Here is a 20,623-nt window from a genome sequence, read left to right on the forward strand (position 1 = left end):
TGCTTCGGGTCGTTGTCATGTTGGAAGACCCAGCCATGACCCATCTTCAATGCTCTGGGTGAGGGAAGGAGGTTGTTGCTCAAAATCTCACAATAAATGGCCCCATTCATCCTCTCCTTAATACAGTGCAGACGTCCTGTCCCCTTCGCAGAAAAGCACCCCCAAAGCATGATGTTACCACCCCCATGCTTCACAGTAGGGATGGTGTTCTTGGGATGCAACTCATCCTTCTTTTTCCTCCAAACACGACGAGTGAAGTTTAGACCAAAAAGTTCTACTTTGGTCTCATCTGACCACATGACTTTCTCCCATGCCTCCTCTGGATCATCCAGATGGTCTTTGGCAAACTTCAGACGGGCCTGGACATGTGATGACTTGAGCAGGGGAACCTTCCGTGCAATGCATGATTTGAAACCATGACGGCGTAGTGTTCTACCGACAGTGACCTTTGAAACTGTGGTCCCTCTCTTCATGTCATTGACCAGCTCCTCCCTTGTAGTTCCGGGCAGATTCCTCACCTTTCTTATCATCAAACCCCAAAGCCACTATTCCCTCCTGAAACGACCACAGCAACCAAAAAATTTTCTAACAATTGCTCCAACAGTTGATCTATTTTCACCAAGCTGCTTGGCAATTGCCCTGTAGCCCTTTCCAGCCTTGTGGAGGTCCATAATTTTGTCTCTGGTGTCTTTTGACAGCTCTTTGGTCTTGCCCATGGTAGTAGTTGGCGTCTGACTGACTGTGGGGTGGACAGGTGTCTTTAAAGAGCTCAGACAGGTGCTACTAATTTAGATTAATGAGTGGAGTAGAGGTGGACTTTTTCAAGGCACAGTAACAGGTCTTTGAGAGCCAGAATTCTTGCTGTTTCTCAGGTGTTCAAATACTTATGTTCAGCAGTGCTAGACAAATAAATTCTTTAAAAATCATACAATGTGATTTCCTGAATTTTTTTTTTAATTCTGTCTCTCAGAGTGGGAATGCACCTACAATGTGAATTTCAGACCCCTCCATGATGTCTAAGTGGGAAAACTTGCAAAATCGCAGGGTGTTCACATACTTCTGTTCCTCACTGTACAACCTTATCACTGAACTGCTGACACAGCCAGAGCGGGTCCCAAAAAGCCCCACATCAACAGCAGTCGAATGTGGAACTTCGCTTAACACTGTGTATTAACCTTAATGCATGATAGTGACACGTATGCTGCATTTGCTGAAATACTGTATAATCAAACACAACATTTTGGTGTATTTCACACCTAGACAGCAAAGTTACCTCCATAACAAAAGAAGTCTTCTCTTTCTCTCTTGTAAACTACAGTTCCAAGTACATCAACTTTGCTTATTGGATGTGAGTTGTAGAAATAAATGCCTGTGAAGGAAGCGTAAACACCAGTCAATTAAATGTGTATTTAATGTTAAACTAATTTAAATCCATAACTTAGTTACTCAAAGTTGTAACACAAGGTGATGATACTGATTTGAAATATCAAATGAAATGAAACAAAAGGCAGAAAAATGATAGACATGCTGTAAAAGAAAGGGAAACATCTGATAAAGCTGGTTATGAGCCTGTAGAGTATTTAACAGTTAGCTAACTACAACAAATGTACAGCAACGTTAATTAATATTGTTTTATAGCTAGTTTCGTACGTTTATTCATATTATTATTAACGTTAATATAGAGTTAGCTGCAAGAATATTCAAAGTTGAAATGTAAACTGTACAAGTTCAGAAGTTACGCCCAAGCAAACAGGAAGTGAGTGAAACAACTGGTGTTTGCTACCTGGCACCTGTGTGGACTCGGTCATCTGCAGAATGTCTCTGACATACAGTCTGGCGAAGGCAGAAAATATCGGGTCAAGTCCCCACAACAAAGAGGGGGGTTCTTCCACTTGCTCCATCGTAGCTGCCTGCATTTCATCATGAAACTTGAAGCTTATAATTTACTCCTTCCCGTGTTTTTCCTAGGTTGGCAAGAACGTAATCTAGCTACAGTCTTCAGAAGTACCTAAGTATCAGTCACGTTACTCCTTAGGCTACTTGATGTTCATGCTTATGTTTATGTTTATGATGTTCTTCTTGTTCTTCTTCTTGTTCTTGTTCTTCTTCTTCTTCTTCTTCTTCTTCTTCTTCTTCTTCTTCTTCTTTTTCTTCTTCTTCTTCTTCAATTAAATGGCGTTCTACAGACCAAATTAAAAGATGTCTGCCGCCACCTACTGCAGTGTGACATGATTCCTCTATGAGTAGAAATGCAGTCAGTGATTTCTTCACATAAGCCCTGTCTCCTATAAAGATTTAAATATTTCCCTTTGTACCAAAGGTTGGTTATTCCCTATCTCCAACAGGCCCTTAATATCCCAGTCCCTATCCAGACCTACCACTCTATTCTTCATACAGTCTAAGGCTGCTTGATGTTTATGTTGACTCTGTAATATGTATGTAAAATGTTAGAAATGATACACTTGCAGAATAGCATTCGAATATTTTTATATTGGAAAGAGTTATATTTGAAATATTTTTCTATAGTACGTCCGCGTTTCGCAGTGTCTTATGGGATATGTAGTTTCAGGGACACAAAGAACTTAACCGTCGTGTTGACTTTGGCGATGGTGGAGCGCAATAATAATACAACGAACAGTAGTACATAGCAGACTGATTATTACTCTTCGTGGATATATGCTGCAGTGTTGCTGTGAACAGTTTAAACACTTCTGACATACGTTGTGTTTGGCTTCCCATACAGAGGAGGGCAGCAGAACACTGATGTTACCCCGGGGAAATATCAAACACGAGGAGCACGAAGAGAAAGAACCATCGCCGCGCGCATTCGCGAACGCGCAACGACACTAAATCCGCTAGATTACTAAAACCGTCCCAAACCAAGGGAATATGACTGTTTTTACCGGTTTATTAAATGTTACAACACTGACTAATTATTCCAGTTTTACCACCAAGGAAACTAATGAATTATTCTGTGGAATATAACTATTTGGAAGGACGCCTTACTCATTTTGTCTTTTGGTTCAGGAGAGAGCCCCACAGGGTTGTCTGACCAGTGGGTCGTCAGGAGTTGGAACAACGACCAGTTTCGCGTACTACTTCGCGTCAAGATACGGTCTTTTTAGGAAGATTTCAGATGCTGTGACATGTCTAGGTTAACCTGTAATTATTATTTTAAGGGTTAACAATGACCCTTACCCACGATATGCGAAAGAGCTGTTCTCTAGAATGGCCAAAACAGTGTCAAAGGCTAAGCTAGGTTTTGGTCCTCACTCTTTTGAAAGCTAACGTTACACCCTGTGTTGACCAGAAGGATATTTGCAACTAATGGGACACATAAGACTTGTGCTAAAGTAAACAATTATTCAAAAAACGACACTACTTTGGCGTTATAAAGTGAATTCCCTTTGTGAACTTTGTAATTGAATGTCCCAAGATTCAGCATGTCATTTTTTAATCTCCGTAAAATATTTAAATTGGGAGCTGAGAAGAAGAAGAAGCAGTATGAACATGTGCGCAGAGATGAAAACCCAGAGGAAATATGGGAAATAATTGGCGAACTGGGAGATGGAGCCTTTGGAAAAGTGTTCAAGGTAGGCGATGTCTCCTTCAGAGCTGCTCTTTGTAGAGAATAGCCCTTCCACTGTTTACAATATTGTTACACACGTGTTTTTACTAAATGGGTGTTTGGGAGTCCTCTCTACTCCCGGCAGTTCCTCCTCTGATGCCTGACTCTACGTGCAAGCAGTATCGTCTTAGTTTTGTATTGCTTTGACCCACGCACCAACCCCAAACCAAAACAATGGCCCACTGATGGTGGTGTCAGATACTGCTGAGCTCTTTCTCCACAGTTATCCAGCATGTTTGTCCAACCCAGTCGCTATGAAGTTTGTTTTCATGTGAAAGACAACCAGACGTCATCAGATCCATTCAGTACTGGCAACCAGCAAGCAAAGTGAAAGTCAAACAAAGTTAACATTTCCTTGAACATATATACATACAGATATCAATGCTTTTGCCCCACAGCTGCTTTAATTTCAATCTAATCCACGCAGAACAGTGTAGTTTAGGCAAACAAATCATCCAAGTATTATCCCCTTTACATGTTCAGAAAGCTGACCCCCTTGTCATCATTTTAATAGTGCCATTGTTTGGTTTGACGCTAATGCAGAGCCAGAGCCATAAACTTAATTTGCATGAATGACAGTAAATTTGATCACACAGGAGGCCTACCACCAAGTGCAGTACCTGTAGGTTTAAGTACTGAGCACAGTTCATATGTTCTCTTTTGTTCTTTGTTTTCAGACTGTTTATGGACACTTTGAAATAATCGGACTTACCCAAGATTTCAATGTTACTTTGTATCATACTTAAATTAAGCCTAATCTTCTTGCTCAGTGATTTGGTCACAGGTTGCCAGTTTCCCAGCAGCAAGGCTTACGTGAACTAGATTTACTGTTCAACAAATGAAAAGTACCTAAACAGGTTCTTTAATATCCTTGTTTCCTGGAAGCAGTTAATGCTTGTGTTACTGGTAGTGGCACTCCACAGTCAAACTGAAGGAGATCCACAAATAGCAAATAACAGTTTAACATTCATATATCTGAGATTTGGGCACTGATGCATCACTGAGGTAGTCCACACATTATGTTGATTCATAGTGAAACACAAGCTGTCAGCTGTAGTAACTGGAAATAGATTTTTTTTTTTATTTAAAGTGATGTGTATGGCTGATCACAGGACATGGGCAGGTACGCAGGAAGTGGCTGGGTTCCCATATCCAACAACTTCATTGAGCACATCCTGCTTGTAGAGAATCCAAACGAAACAGGAAAAATTTCCACTTTGACAAGACATGTCTCATCTTCTACTGACTTACTGGGACCTACAACAAAACATTTGTTGCTTTTAGATCCTCTTAAAGGCTCTGTGAGGTGTTTGTCACAGGCCCGAGGGCAGGATAGCTTAAAGTACTTAAAGCCATATTTGGCTTCTATGAGTGTGTGTTAATATGGAGCAGAAAATTTGAGCAAAGACACATTTTATGAACTAGTTAGATCACAACATGAGACAAGCAAGATAACCATGTACTAATATTCTCATCCTACAGGCTCAGAACAAACAGACAGGTGTCCTTGCTGCAGCCAAAGTTATTGACACTAAGACTGAAGAGGAGTTGGAGGACTACATGGTGGAGATTGACATCCTGGCCTCGTGTGACCACCAAAACATTGTCAAACTGCTTGATGCTTTTTATTATGAGAGCAAACTCTGGGTGAGTAGGAGGAGCTGTGGAATCACAGGGGACAATATGGAGCTAATACACAGTTTGATTTAGCAAAGCTGCTTTCTAAAGAACAAAATAAATCAATCTTGATGCTACAATTGAGTACCCAAAAATGTTTTACTAGTGGCCTAAAATTTGGCAAAAAAACAAGAACAAACGTGGTAGCAAAGTTACATTTCTCCCCATGGAAAACAAGCTCTATAAATCACATAGGAAATACTGGAAATACTTCACTTTTTTTTGTATGCTGCACTTCTGATAATGGCAGTGGCAACTGTAATGATAATGTCATCAGTGTAGTGTTACTGCAAGGCGTTTATAGTAGCCTATATAAAGTTTTCTTTCCATTAGTTACATTCTTATTAAAATTTTAAGCCAAAGTTTACACCAGCATCCTCAGCAAGCTGCTTTTCAAGCTGTTAATCATCATACCAGTTGATAATCCATCTGCTTTGATTAAAACTCATTTTTAAATGTCTTTGTTTTTATCTTGCTTGTTTTGTTGTGTTCATCACATTTGATGCTGTAGCTGGTCAAGTTAGAGCTAATTTTAATAACCTTATATACTTATAATTTCTGGTACTTTACATACTACTAGATAGCATTATGATTTTGATGCTCATCAGAACCAGTTCGCTAAACTGTCTGTTAAGCGTTATTAGCAGCTCAGTGGGCAATGGACAGGAGTCAGCTGTTTGACACAGTAAACTAGCGTAAGGGCCAAAATATAGTGCCCTTCTTTTTTTTTATTGAATCAAATCATTTTTTTAATTGAAAATCATTCTGAATCAAATCATGACAACAAGAACCTGAATCAAATCAAACTGTGAGTTTGCCAAACGTTTCCACCCCTACTGTCATATACAGTATAGAATGTTTCTTGGTGGGACCTGTTGTTCGGCAAAAAAAGAGTGTTTAAGTTGCTATCTCATCAAGTCACTGCCCTTCACTTCGGAGGCGACAGTGCGGTGGATAGAGCAGTATATTGAAGTATATTGACACAGGTCAGATTTAGAAACAGGGCACATACATCTGGAGGCTGCTAACATGATTGGAGCAAACATGGCTTCACTCGTGTGAGTCAGTACAAAAGTGTCTAAACAGGCGATCAGGCCATTATAAATGCTCGTGATTACCTGAGTATTTGATTTCAGTACATTTAGCCGAGCACTCAGCCCTTTTCCTCCCCATTGTCTTCTGAACAATGGGCACAGGCCGAAACAGGGTGTCTCTTGATTTATCTTGGCTTTGTAGCACCTGTTTGTGGAAAGAAGAGAGAGTGCCCAGGACATTTCCTCCTGGAGATGAAAGGCTTGATTCCAAGATAGTCTGGAATGTGACTAACTGCACTTCACTGCATATTATATTGGTGCCACTCTCTGACATTTGTCTCCCTTTTGCTGTGTTCCCCAGTTTGTCAGCTCTGTTTTCATGTGTTTGTTGCTGTGATGTAACTGGTACTGTATTTTCATCCTTTTAGGCCTTGAACTTGTATGTGAGATCATTTAAAGTCTCACATCCTCCTTCTCTGTGCCACATGAATGAACTAGAAAATACTGTATGTGCTTGCATGCTTCTCCGTGTATTTGTGTGTGTGAAATAAACAAGTGAGAGGAAGCCACAATCTGGCCCATGGTTCCTCTCTGCCTGCTGTCACTCTGAAAAACCACTGTGGGTGCCATTGTACTACAGCGGATCCACTAAAACAACAGCACGCCTACAGAGAAACACTAGAATGGTGTGCTTGTTGAATAGCCAGAGTGTTCCTGGACTTGAGGCATTGTATGTCTTGTAAGGGCTTTGTTGTTGAAAGTGGAACAGTATTGGAAAGCTCAACTGAATTGTAGAATGCCACTGAACCTTGGTGACGAGAATCGGCTCAAGAAAAATGTAATCACTTGTCATTTTAAACACAGGAAAACCGCATAAGAAAAGTTGGGGCCTTAACCAACGTGTCAACCACATGTTTCTCAATGGTTATAATATTGCAGAAGTACTGCTTTCCCTCCTCTTCCTTATGTGTGACATGTGGCCAAGTCTTCCCCCCATCTCAGTGTAGAGGACTGCTTTAGCATCATGCTGTAAGGCTAGCTTTGTGTTCAAGCTACACCCCTTACCTTCCTTACCTTCCACACCCCTGTCTGAGGGGGTGTATAGATACACTAAATCTATTTAAAGAATAAGGCTTATGCTCTGGCAATATAGCTAGCAAGCACACTGTCAGCTTGGTGAAACCTTTTCCAGGGTCTGGTTTCAGCTGGGCCAATCCTCTTATGTCAGCAGCCATGCTTAAAGCTCCTAAATGTCTTTAAGCACTGAATACTTTATACGCACAGGTTGGGACACTCATAGTAAACTGAGGATTCTGGGCCCATGGTGTTGATCATGATGATGATAATAAGGTGCTTTGAGTTTTGTATGCATACAGTCCAAACACATGAAATGTTCCACTCTGACCCTGAGAACACTCCAGACTCCTCATAAGAGACTGTACATGTCCCTAGGTCCAGCCAGTGTATTTAGTGCCTTGTTGAGTAGAGACTATGTTTCACACTTTTAACATAAACAAATACCTGCGTTGCAGATGTTGGATAAAAACATGACTGTTTTTTTTTTTCCTCTGTTTGACAGATCCTCATCGAGTTCTGTGCAGGAGGGGCTGTGGATGCTGTCATGCTTGGTGAGTCAGCAATTTCCCTTTGAGTACACGTTATAACATCAAAAATAAAACTGTTCAGAAAGCAGTGCTAAACAGCAAAGTAAAAACAACAGGCCACCTTAAGAAATCAAAAAGGCGCTGTAGACCACCTACTGTACATGTCATCAATACAATGATTGTAGCCTCCTCCTTATTAACATGCTTAGGTTGCACTGGGGTATTCCTGAGTGAGCAATGCTAAGCATGAGTCTGTGTGACCCTCACTCCAATTTCAGAACTGGAGCGAGCGCTGACCGAGCCTCAGATCAGGGTGGTGTGTAAGCAGACGCTGCAGGCCCTCGTCTACCTCCATGACAACAAAATCATTCACAGAGACCTGAAGGCTGGCAACATCCTCCTCACTCTGGATGGTGATGTCAAACTGGGTAAGTGTAAAGTTTGATACCATTGATAACACCAGAAAGTTCATCATTTCTCTATCTTTCCTGGTTCAGTTATGTATGTTTTCAATGAGTTCATAGTCCAGCAGCGGAGGCTGTGTGCTGCCATTAGTCCCCATTTATTTTCCTCATGTTTCCTTGTGACTGAATTGCTGACAATGGCTCAAGAATGTATTGTGATATCACCCTTTCATAGCTGTGTTGATGCATGTGAAACACTGTGGGGTTCCATTATCTACAGTAGGTGGAGTGTTATGTTTCTTCATTCACCCACAGGTCTTCATAACAGAAAAACTGGTATCATGTGGATTCATCTGACTTTTTAGCCCTTTAAATGCAAAGACCTGAGAGGTTCACATGATCCTTCTCGTGACACCATACTCTGTGCATGTAAAACAGCCATAAGAAAGAATGTCATGGCTTTATGAAAACTTTGTTGTGCTGCTCTTGCTCCTGCTACAGAAGATTTCCAGAAGCATTTGACATAGAAAACTGACATTTAACTTGCCATATTTACATGATGTTTACAGTGTGTTACACACACCTTGTTTTTATAGTTTTGGTCATTATTCCTGCCAGAAAGAAAAGTAATAAAGAAAATTAAATGAATACTAATTAAATAAATTTGTGTATTTCAAATTGAAACTGATTTATCCAGATTTTAAGTCTGAAGTACAGATCGGCCTCCTACAGACACTTGATCTTACATTGACCATAATGCAACTCAGTGGCATCTTTCATTGGACCTTCCGTACCTGGTACATGCCCATGTTGTCCAAAATACATATCACATCTCAAGTCTGCTACTTCAACTTTCTCTCCAAGTCCACAAGCAAAATCACCATTATGACATAATCAGAATACATTTAGAAAACTCACCCTCCAGAGCCACAGAGGACTGTTGACAACTGTTTCCACAGGTTGAATAGTTCTCTCTTTGACAAGTGAACATACACATGATGTGTAAAACTAGCAGTGTCTTTACAAAAGATCTGTAAAAGTAATTCATGGTAACTTAAACACACTCTTACTGTTGCATGGCCATGATAATGATCATGTGAATTTGTGACCTTTATGCAACACCACTCCTGCAGCTCAGTGTGTACACAAACATGTGTCCTCAGCAGTTGCAGTCATGTAGCTTACTTAGAGGGATATGAGTCACTGCTGGTGAAATAGGCTCATCAAAATTACACACAACAAGCATTTTGTTCAGTGACATAACGCACATAGAGGTGCCTGTGCAACTACCTGCCAGGACACTGATGAGCCGTTACTCACACACAAACAAGGCATAATGTCTTCATGCAAATGTAAGGAGGCTGTTAAAACAGCATATGCTTTCTTAGAATTTTATTTTGCGCTCCTTCCATGTACTGATGAGATTAGCAGTTGTGCTGCTCAGAGAAACTGTTCATTTTGGACTTGCATGGCTTCACTTGGAAATGAATGATGACAGTGGTGTTCCTCTAGCTAATTTGTGGTTTGCCTTGGATCACATATCCTCCAGCCGACTTTGGTGTGTCTGCCAAAAACACGAAAACACTGCAGAGGAGGGACTCTTTCATTGGAACGCCTTACTGGTGAGTGGAATATAAAATAAATGTTTTCTTAGTCATCAACACCCCTTTTGTTTATTTGAGATAGAAATTTGAAAGTACACTATCTTGCACCATTAGATTTTCTTTCTTTCTTTTTTTTGCCTTTATTGTAAACACACTGACTTCCTTTCTTTCCTTCAAGGATGGCTCCTGAGGTGGTGATGTGTGAGACCTCCAAGGACCGTCCATACGACTATAAGGCCGATATCTGGTCACTCGGGGTAACGTTGATTGAGCTGGCACAGATTGAGCCACCCAATCATGTGATCCTCCTACCCTGCTGCAGCCATCACGCTGGTGAGTAATAGAATGAAGCTATAGGAACCTACCAAAACATGTTGAGCCGAGTAATGCTTGTCACAGGTCCTGGGTTTATTTCCACTGCCGTGCTTCCACTTTGGGGCTGTGTTACAGGAGCTAAATTTCATCACTTCTCAGGAGGTAGTAAAAAAATCAAGTTCCAGGAATATGAGGGGGGCGTGAGCAGAGCTTTGGCCCCTGATTGGTTAAAGAGCCCATCCCATGCTCATTTTGCTCATTTCTAGCCATTTAATGTTTAATCTTGGGTACCTCTAGATTAGCTTTGCACCCTTCATAACTCCAAATAGTCTGTAATTATTTCAGAATGATAATACAAGAGAGCCTCTTCCTGAAAACGAGAGGATAGTTCATGTACGCACACACCTCCTGCTGCCGGTGTTGCATCACAAGTGGACAGCACAATGAACCACAGAGCGGGTAGTTGAGAAACCCCATATTTTAACTGGCATAATGCAGACATAGTAACTTCTCCAGCCTAACAACTGTTCTCTCTACAGAAACAAGGCATTAACAGACATGCGACATGTGTGGTTTTTAAACTAACTGTTAAGTCCCCACCGAGTAGCTCCAGGGTCGGTAAATCCAACTGGCGGTCGCTGCATCTCCCCCACACAACCACATAGATTCCCAAGGTAGTGAAATGAATTCCAAAAAGTCGGCTCTTCAGTGCAACTATTCGCTCTTTTTCTTTTTCTTTTTTTAATACACATAGCCTAAACTGTCAGAAAATCAACTGGCCTGAATTTCAGTGATGATTTTGACCACATTGACATTTAAAAACAAAAGAGTGACAGGAACATATTTCTGAGCATATAAAAATAAAAAGACAGCTGCATATGATGTATTAGTTACATTGCAACCTATTTAAATTGACAGTATATAATGTCAGGCTGCCACATGGGTTTGTCAGAATAATGAGACAGGCAGTTCACTTATGTTTCTGTTGAAACAGTTTTCTTATAGGCAATTTTTTCCTCTGAGATATGGTTATAGCCTAGTTTACTAACTAAACACTTCTAATAAAGTACAAATCTCACCTTTATGTGGCTTCTCCTAGTGGATTTTGTTGTATTTTTCTCTTCGTTCTGGGTAGCAGTTTGTTAAATAGTGTAGCTGGACCTTATACATCCATGTATTGGACAGTTGGACATGGTATCCCCCCTGACCACAGGAGGAAGCACTGAGCTAATTGTTGCTCGGCACATCAAAATGAGGAGGAGGATGTCAAACTAGTGGGGGCTGGACCTTCTCTTGTAATGCACACTGGCTGACAAAAACTAAACTATAATAAATTAAAAACAAACCTTCATCTAAAAGAGTCTCAGTCAGTTGATGGGCCTTATGACTAATAATTCGCCTAGTTGACTTTGAGGGGCCAGCCCTAGTGAAAAGACATACAGTTTGGAGGTAAAAGGAGGACTTCACTTGTTGCTTTAGAGGTGAGTGGATGGCAGGCAAAGTGGTGAAGACATTACAATTCTGCAAGTCTTTGTTCAGCTGTTTGATAAACTGTGCATACAGTCTAGGTTACTGGCTGATTGTTGCACTGTGGAGTGATCCTTCACATTGTCTGTTTTCTCTCTGCTCAGCTGACTGCGTGTGTGAGAGGGCGCTGTTACATTTTAGCCATACTAAGATTCTTGAAGGGGTTGAGCAATACATTGTTCACCAAACATACAGTTTTTAAGTGAATTTTTACCACTTCCACCCATTAGGTCCACAGAATTCAGTGATTTCTTAAAGCGGTGTCTGGACAAGAATGTGGACAACCGATGGAATGCAACACAGCTTCTACAGGTAACATTTTCACTCAAGTTCTGAACCCCTATTCTGGTATTTATCCGTTCTCTCAGCTCTGTTCCGGGCCCCTTAAATGAACTGATAATCCTTGTTTTCCCAACCCGTGCCCATGTACCACCTGCCATTCACAATTTAAGCAGCAAAGTCCCAGACAGCATGTCTACCTGCGTGTCTCAGGTCTGTGTCAGCTACTAAACAATTTGTTCCGGCAAGGCTGACACTCATCCCTTTGTGCTTGAGCTGACGTCAGCGGAGGAGGCTTTTCTTTTTCCATAGGGTTTAAGGTGCTCGGCCAAGTCAGAGCCACTTACTTATAGAGAGGCATAAGGGACACATTCACACACGCACACATACAGGAAAGAACACTGCATCTAAAGGATTGTTCTGCACACACGAAGACTCGATGGGTTTGGAAATACAAAACGGCAGTCTGCCACCAGTGAAGGTTTTGATATCAAAGAAGCTACATATTCTCAGGCCAGCAATAGAATACGTGCAGCAGATTTCTAAGTTAAAGAAGGCAATGTTGTCTTGTCTAACTTTGCATTTAAGTAGTTTACTTACTTTACTTATTTATTTATTTTTTGTTCATTGGAAATTGCACTCAGAGAGCATAACAAGATGCAGCAAAGAACACTTGTGGTTTTCAGCCTGTTTTGTTTAATATGTTTTTGTTGGATGCACTTTGTTATATCTTGTATAGCTATTACACTGTTAGCTGTATATATTTAAACACCTATGGGATTAGTTGTCAGTAGGGTGCCCAGTCTTTGCTGCTAATTATGTTTAAGTGATTTTACTGCAGCAGGTTTGCCAGAGCATTTGCTGTGCACTGGGGGTTAACGTTTAAATAAAATCTTAATATTTAACCACGTTAACATTTAAATAAAATCTTAATATCTAACTATGTTTTGTTTTTTGTTGCCATGTGTGCAGCATTCATTTGTGTCCAGTGTGATGGACAGCAAACCACTGAGGGAGCTTATAGCTGAGGCCAAGGCTGAGGTCACAGAGGAGATTGAAGAGCACAAGGAGGAAGAAGAGGAGGAAGAGACAGAGGCACATCTGGTCAGTAAATGTTTACTCAAATTAGTTGGCAAATCATTTGCAAGGGGAATTTACATTGATGAGAAGGACGCAGTAGGTTATGTTTGCTGTTTTGTATTATTATTTGCTGGTTGTACAACAATTTCACTATTCAACAGTATGTTTTTGTTGTTTGTTTAAATAATTAACCTTGTTCTAACCTGTGAAAATTAATCAAAACCAGACAAGTGGACTTGCACAGTTTGTTATGCTAACATTTTTGAGCTTATATATTTATGTTTGCATTTCCAATTCAGCAGTAGAAACAGTTTTATGTTTTATATAGAGTAATTAAGGTTGCAACTTATACTGTAATATTTATTATTGATTAACCTGCTGTCGCCTCACAGCAAGAAAGTTCTGGGTTCAAGTCCGTATCAAAGCGCTTATAGCCAGACCATAGACTGTATATAAAAATGGATGATTTGTCACCACTTCCAATGTGAAGCCAAAATTTTCACTAATATGGGGGTGGTCATCTTGCTTTAGTGACGCATTTTGCAACCAGATTCTGCACAGCAGTGACTGTCTGTATGTTTTGCCTCTGACACTGTATGCCAAGCATTATGTTTTCCATGCTGTATCAAAGACAAGTTCCACCCACTCTGGCCTCATAACCATTAACGTGATGTGAACCAATTAACTGACATCATTTCAGTTCAAAGGGTGACTGGTCTTTACATTAGTATACTGTTGTTTTTCAGCTTTTGGAGAAACCAGCATTTTTACCTTCGCTAACTCTTTTTTTCTACTTCTGCTTCAGGGCCATAAACGTGCCCCATCTGATGCCAGCGTTGCCAGCTCAGAGGATGAGAAGATCCCACTCTCTCCCTCCATCTTGGAATCAGTCCCTGAGAAGGCTGAGACAATTCTGCCAGTGTCCACCCCCACTGAGCTCCCCTGCAACCATGTGGTGGACGGCAGCTTTGTGGAGGAGCCTGCTGCTCCTGCAGCAGAAAAGCGTACTGAGCAGGTTTCAGACAGTCCAGCTGGGGATGAAGAGGCAGAACGGAAACCTGTGGAAGAAAGCCTTCCAGAAACAAGAGTAGATGTTGCCTCACCAGAACTATGGACTGAACCAGAGGCACCTGTTAAGGAGATGCCGCAGCAGGAGATAGCTGTTGAGGATGAAAAGGAAGTGGACACAGTTGAGCTTCTCACCAAACAAGAGACTATCGCAGAGAGCTCAGAGGTCAGTGAGGCTCCTCAGGAGGAAGAGATGGCCATTGTGGAGCAATCAAACACACCAGCAGAGGAGCAAGAGGAGGTGGACCAGTACAAACATCTAAAGGTCACAGTGACATTACCAGAACAAGACAAAGTTGCCTCAGGAGAGGAGAATGGAGATAAGCCTACTGAAAAGGATACAGTACACACAGATGACGAGAAGAAAATTCCAAACGAAGCAAAGAATGACAAAGAGAGAGACTCTGACTCTGGGAGTGGCTCAGCTCCTGATAGCAGCAGCGTAGAACTTAATCTGTCCATCTCCAGTTTTCTGTCCAAAACAAAAGAACCTGGATCTGTGTCCATACAGGTAGCCTACATAGTGCACACACTCAATCTTGTTGAAAATTTAGCCTGCAAATTGTTGCATGGAATTACTGAATCTCTATCATATCAGCTCTTTGAAGTACCAGAAGCTGTATTTTCACAGATACTGTACACACATAATGTACATATGTTTTTTTTTTCCCTTCAGGACACCAAGCGCCAGAAGAAGACACTAAAGAAGACCCGCAAATTCATAGTGGATGGAGTGGAAGTTAGCGTGACTACATCAAAGATAGTCACTGACAATGACACAAAGAATGAGGAAATGAGATTCCTGAGGTATTCATCCGTCTTCATTTACATACTCCTCTGGTATCGTTATGCAGAATTTAAGGAAATGAGTTGTCCGTGAACCTCAGTATACTTTTATGTGTGGAGTTAAGCTCTAAGTGCAGAATTATGTTTTGGTTTATTGTACTTATGCATAGTACTTCACATCACCACATCATACCAAACATATATTTAACATGATTTCTTTTCCCTCTGACATCACCTTCCAATTGTCTTTGCCGCCTCTTCTCCAGGCGTCAAGAGCTGAGGGAGCTGCGTCTCCTGCAGAAGGAGGAACACAGGGCCCAGCAGCAGCTCAGCAACAAGCTCCAGCAGCAAAAAGAACACATCTACCGCCGCTTTGAACAGGAGACCATGGTGAGTTTCTGTCAGTGGTTAGGCTTCTAACTTCCCTTTTAAAATCTTTAATTTGCACTTTCCAATGCATCCAATAAAATTACTTGCGTTTCTTTATATGCTCAGCAAACACCTTTGTGGGCCTACTATGCCTGACAACTGGCGCTGTCACTTTTTATTTAAATGTCAAACATTCTTTTGAACATGTTAAAGAAGAAATAATAATTTGAACTGTAATGACTTGGTCGAATCCAACAATGTACACTATGTCAGTAGGTGCAACAGACCATTTGATGTAATTTGCCTTGTGGTCCAACAGAGGATGTTCTTATAATTCACTATCACAGTTACAATCCTATTGACCTCTCAGTAGAGTAAGCTAGTAATATTATGTTTGCAAGGACAAAATGCGGGATAGCAGCGAGCAAAGCTGTGCTGAGACAGCAGAGTTTGGATTCAGAAGTGGCTGGAGTTGGGGCACATTTAAGCTCCTCAGGAAGTCTGTTCCATCTGTGTGCCACATGGTAGCTAAAAGCAGCTTCACCCTGTTAGGTTCTGACCTGAGGTTTTACCAGCTGACTTTTTCCTAAGGATCACAGAGCCCTGCTGGGTTTGTATTCTTCAGGGAGCTCAGAAATATATTTTGGCCCCATACAACTGGCTGATTTATTAATTAGCAGAAGCACTTTACAAGGGGTACAAAATATGAGAACAATGAGAATTTATAGTCTGCCACAGCTATCCTAAATGTACTAGGTATCTTCTCAAGCATGTTGCTATTTATACTGTCATGTCATTGTTGCTTTTAAGTGATATTTAATGTTTTATTTAATTTGCATTCTAGTGCTATATCTATATGCATTTTAATGTTTTATCTTTCTGTGTACATTGTGTTAAGCACTTTGAATTGCCTTTGTGTATGAATATGTGCTATATAAATAAACTTGCCTTGCCTTTAAAATCTCTTTGGCGTTGGCGGTTGGGCCTCGTTATGGATTTAAGAACAGGAATGATGTGCTTGGTTCTCCTAGTTTTCCTGAAACCCTAAGGGCAGAGAAACACCAAGCCAACAATCGGCCATCAGCCACCATCAGGCCATCGGTGGGCATCTGTCAGGGCTGGTCCTCCCGGCATGTCCCAGACCATTGCCACTAGTCAGTCCTTGTCACTGGCTTTTGGCTGATTTGACATGTTGAATCGGCGTTGGCGGTTGGGCCTCGTCGTTGACCACTCTGATTGGCTGTTAAGCTTAGCAAATCAATGCACATGAAGAGAATGGTTCAGGAAAGCCCATTGAGCCTGTCACTGCAGTATCCATGATTTCACCCATTTAGTGCCGTTTCTCTTTGTTTTTTAGCCTCCATAGCCTCCTTTCTTCTTCAACAACCAAAAGGCCAAGCACAGCGAACAGCAGTGTCATTTACAACTTCTTATCAGACATATTCTCAATTTAGGAAGAGCTATAAACAAAGCAGCTGTGGCAAATGACAGCTGCTTTGTTTACCTTTGTATTAGCTCTTCTTTCACTTTCTGAATGGTGAATACAGATCCCTGCTGGTAGGAGGAGTTAGTTCTGTTACACAGGCGCTGAACATGCATGCTAGTTGGCCATTGGTTGTTGCCTGTGCAGTGTGTTCAGGTGTCACTTTTCCAACCTGACTGACCCAGACAAAGCTGACATAAGGCAACATAGCAGTCAGCCTTCATCTGTGCTTGTTCCTTTACATTGGCTTTGTGTGTTTCTGTCCTAACCCCTACGCGTATATTAACTTAATTCTTACCTTTAGCTATACCAGGTCTTTCAAGAACTTAGCTGATGTCCTCACTGTTCAGTACTGCTTTCAGTGTCCATTGTCTTCTCATGCCATGGTCTGCCACGGTCCTCACAAATAGCAAAAGACAGGAGCAGACGCACTGAGAAACACACACACGCCCTTTGAACTAAAAATAACCCTGTAAATATTTACAGTTGTATTCTGTATCTCTAAGCAGGCCCATTGATGGTTTCTCCCTGAAAAGGAAGCGTTTCTGTGTGGAACAGCTTTTGCTTTATCATAGAAATCAGTTTGGCGGCCTGTGATCCAACACCTCCTATGGACAATCCGTTCTTTTATTTTGGTTTAGCACTCTTCACTACACACGCCTCTCTTGCAATTACATAACATGTGATGAAGAAATTGGTGAATACCACAAGGAAACTGCTATGGACTATAGGGAGCAGCTGGACATGTAAAAAAAAAAGGCTGTTAAATTTAGGTTTGTCTTTTACACTTTTCCCACATCTGGAGATCACAATGACTCATCCAAGTGTGTTCTGCTTTGTAGCATTCCAGATTATGGGTTCTATAAGTTAGCCTTAGAGGCTGGCAGGTTAAAAAGCAGAAGGAGATTCACTTCAGCTGTCACCACTGTGACAGTCACTACTGTAGCGAGTATTGTTTGTGTTTCATTTCATGTACTTCCTTGTTTGTCGATCTGGTCGTCTTTTCTTTGATGTAGTTTGGCACATGGCTTCCATGCATTACACTAAGTGATTTTCAGTGTTTCTGGCAGCTTGTGCTCGTGAGCAATTTGTACAGTGTGTCTGCTAATGGCCTCTCAGCTGTGTACTGTGTCCCTGTTTCTTTAACACTGACTTTGTCTGCCTTTTGAAATGCTTGTACAAATGTTCTCCTACTCATGATTCACTCTTACACTACCAGACACCTTACAACTGCTTCAAAATGCTTGAGAATTTACCCACTGAAAGTGCATAGTTGGAGCTTCTTTTGCCACCACTGACTTCTGTGCTATGGTACCACTCTCTGTGTCCTCTAGGGTAAGAAGCGTCAGTATGACCAGGAGGTGGAGAACCTGGAGCGGCAGCAGAAGCAGACCATTGAGAGACTGGAGCAGGAGCACACCAGCCGGCTCAGGGACGAGGCCAAACGCATTAAAGCCGAACAGGACAAAGAGCTGTCCAAGTACCAGAACATGCTGAAAAACCACAAGAAAGAGGTCAGCAAGTGGAGTGCATCGCTCTTTTGCTTCTCATTTCTTTTCACTTCTTTTACCCTTTAGAGAATGAGAGCTTATAAAGTTCCTATTTATAGCACACTAGGTTGTTTTGATACTCAGACACCCCCCCCCCCATTTGGGTTTTAAAAAACCACCGTTTTCACAGGGGCTAAATCAGTCTGCACTGCCACTTCTCATTTATTTCCTCATGTAGTCCTAATCTATGCACAGCTTTGTCTGATTTTATTTCCATGGTGCTTGTGGCTGCCCTGACACAGAGCAAACACGAGATGGCACTTTCTCCAAAGCAGGTGACAAACCCTATCATGGAATGTACAGGATATTATCCAAACCCTGCCAGAGGAGGTGATGAAGGTTCAGTTTGCGGTGGATTTTGAACTTTGATGCACACTGCCTGTTCCTCTCAGCTTTCCTCTGCATGGCTTTTGTTGAAACTGTGAAGGCAGCATATACACAGAGTTAACCAGCAGTAATTTACTGTGCCATTTGATACAGTTTTAACTGCAGACTTTTCTTTCGTCCATCTCAACTTGTAGTTCCACCACGGATTCAGTGTGCGTGCGTGTGTGTGCGCGCACAGTGTTTAGTGTAGTGCAGGAGGGTAATGTACTGTGATCCACAGGGAGTGGCCCATGTTATGATACAGCCCTTTCAGTTGTCCTCGTGCCCCCTGTACAACACTCCCATTCAGGATGTAAGTGAACCCCCCCGTGTGTTGTGGTGCCACCTGTGATTTGCCATCTTTCTTGTCTCTCTTACTGACTTGCTGTTCTTCAAACTGCACACACTGTCTTTTCTGTGCAGCAGTACATGCAAAAGCAGAAGTAGTGCTATATAATCAATAAATCTCTAGTGTGGAAGTGACCAGTACTTAAAGTTTCTTACTTGGTATTGATAAGCTTGCTCTTGTTTTGACCACATACAGTATGTAATGGGTGTACAGCAGGTTGTTAGGGTTAAACTGTAAAATCTATCTGACTTGGCGTTAGTTAGGCTACTTCGATCTGTTGTCTTCTCGCCTTTCTTTTTCTCCTTTCTGTCTCCCTCTCTCCTCAGCCAGGTGACGCTACATGTCAGCTTTGTGTATCTGTCATTTCAATTAAAAGCTATAGTATAGTTGTATAACTGCAACATTATGATATTTCATAAAATTCTGAAGCAGCGGCAGGAATAATTTTGTAGTGGCAGGCTCCCGCTGCAAAATGTACATAGCAGAAACACTGCTTTAGACATTTATAGCCTGAAAGGATTTACTGCACTGTTAAATGTCCGGTTCCTCTGTGCTGGCTGAGCCAACTAGGCCAGATTAATGTGACAGACAAACAGATGAAACCGTCTTTATTGCCAGTTGTAACTGTCTGGTTCATCAGCAGAGTAGCTTGAGGTAAACTTGGCAGAAAGCCTGCAGGCCACAAACACACAGAAACACACGACTTCAGAAAGTCTGTGCCACTTTAATGTCTTGATTAAAAGTTTTTTGTTGCAGTAATGATGCTTCCTGTCAGTGTATAAGTGCCTCACTAATTAGGCCAAGATGCATCATTGATTATTGTGTATAGAGGTTCAGTGCCTTTCTCAAATCCACTGTCTGTTGTAGAGTTGATTAGCTGGATTTGTGTGGTCTTAAATGGAAATTATAACCTGTGTTGTTGTTGGTCCAGGAACAAGAGTTTCTTCAGAAGCAGCAGCAGGATCTGGACAGCGCTCTGAAGAAGATCATCCAGCAACACAAACATGAGCTTGCCACGATTGAGAGAGACTGCCTCAACCACAAGCAGCAGCTTTTGAGAGGTAATAATAATATCAGACAGTCCACTGTCAGCCAGGTGGTGTGGCTCTCATGTCATTTGGGACTGAAGGTAGTTTCATTGTTTGATGGACCAGCTTAAGAAAGAGTTTTATTTAAGAACTGATTGATATTCTCAGGAATTGTTGAAAAGTCAGAGTTGATGCCAGATGAATGCTAATGTCACTGATGTTATTCACCAATTGCTTTAGATGTTTTTTTTTTAGAGAAGCCACTATGAAGTCATTGCACAGCTTCAGATTTAACCCAAAAATATTCAAATATGAGGTGTATGATGATCATTCCCAGCAAAAAGATTAGGATCAAACAGCATTTGCAAGTTTTTTTGGGAATTTCTTTAAAGTGTAGATTAGCTCATGGCAGAGTTTATTTACTACAGTACATCACAATGATTCAGGCGCTTCCACTTTTCTTTTTATTCTT

At 41.4% G+C, this 20,623-nt stretch overlaps 2 protein-coding genes across 2 annotated transcripts in view; one reads left to right on the top strand and one right to left on the bottom strand.

The window, feature by feature from the left end:
- stn1 (STN1 subunit of CST complex) overlaps positions 1-2,128 on the bottom strand; it is a 9,182-nt gene extending 7,054 nt beyond the window's left edge. Inside the window, exons 1-2 of the mRNA XM_020594130.1 lie at positions 1,784-2,128; positions 1,274-1,369 (exon numbers count right to left, since the gene is read on the bottom strand). Coding sequence (XP_020449786.1) covers positions 1,274-1,369; positions 1,784-1,916 — 229 coding nt within the window. The 5' untranslated portion in view covers positions 1,917-2,128. The remainder of the gene's footprint in view (positions 1-1,273; positions 1,370-1,783) is intronic.
- Positions 2,129-2,550: 422 nt separating this feature from the next.
- Positions 2,551-20,623, top strand: part of LOC109956845 (serine/threonine-protein kinase 10-like) — a 20,813-nt gene continuing 2,740 nt past the window's right edge. The window contains 14 exon segments of the mRNA XM_020594260.1: positions 2,551-3,593; positions 5,111-5,275; positions 7,919-7,967; positions 8,222-8,371; positions 9,897-9,969; positions 10,130-10,248; positions 10,251-10,284; positions 12,024-12,105; positions 13,045-13,176; positions 13,958-14,731; positions 14,897-15,027; positions 15,273-15,396; positions 18,193-18,372; positions 20,055-20,184. Of these exon segments, the coding sequence (XP_020449916.1) occupies positions 3,444-3,593; positions 5,111-5,275; positions 7,919-7,967; positions 8,222-8,371; positions 9,897-9,969; positions 10,130-10,248; positions 10,251-10,284; positions 12,024-12,105; positions 13,045-13,176; positions 13,958-14,731; positions 14,897-15,027; positions 15,273-15,396; positions 18,193-18,372; positions 20,055-20,184 (2,293 nt within the window). The 5' untranslated portion in view covers positions 2,551-3,443.

The sequence above is a fragment of the Monopterus albus genome, unplaced genomic scaffold, assembly GCF_001952655.1.
Source record: "Monopterus albus unplaced genomic scaffold, M_albus_1.0 scaffold22.1, whole genome shotgun sequence".
In the NCBI taxonomy this organism is placed as follows: domain Eukaryota; kingdom Metazoa; phylum Chordata; class Actinopteri; order Synbranchiformes; family Synbranchidae; genus Monopterus; species Monopterus albus.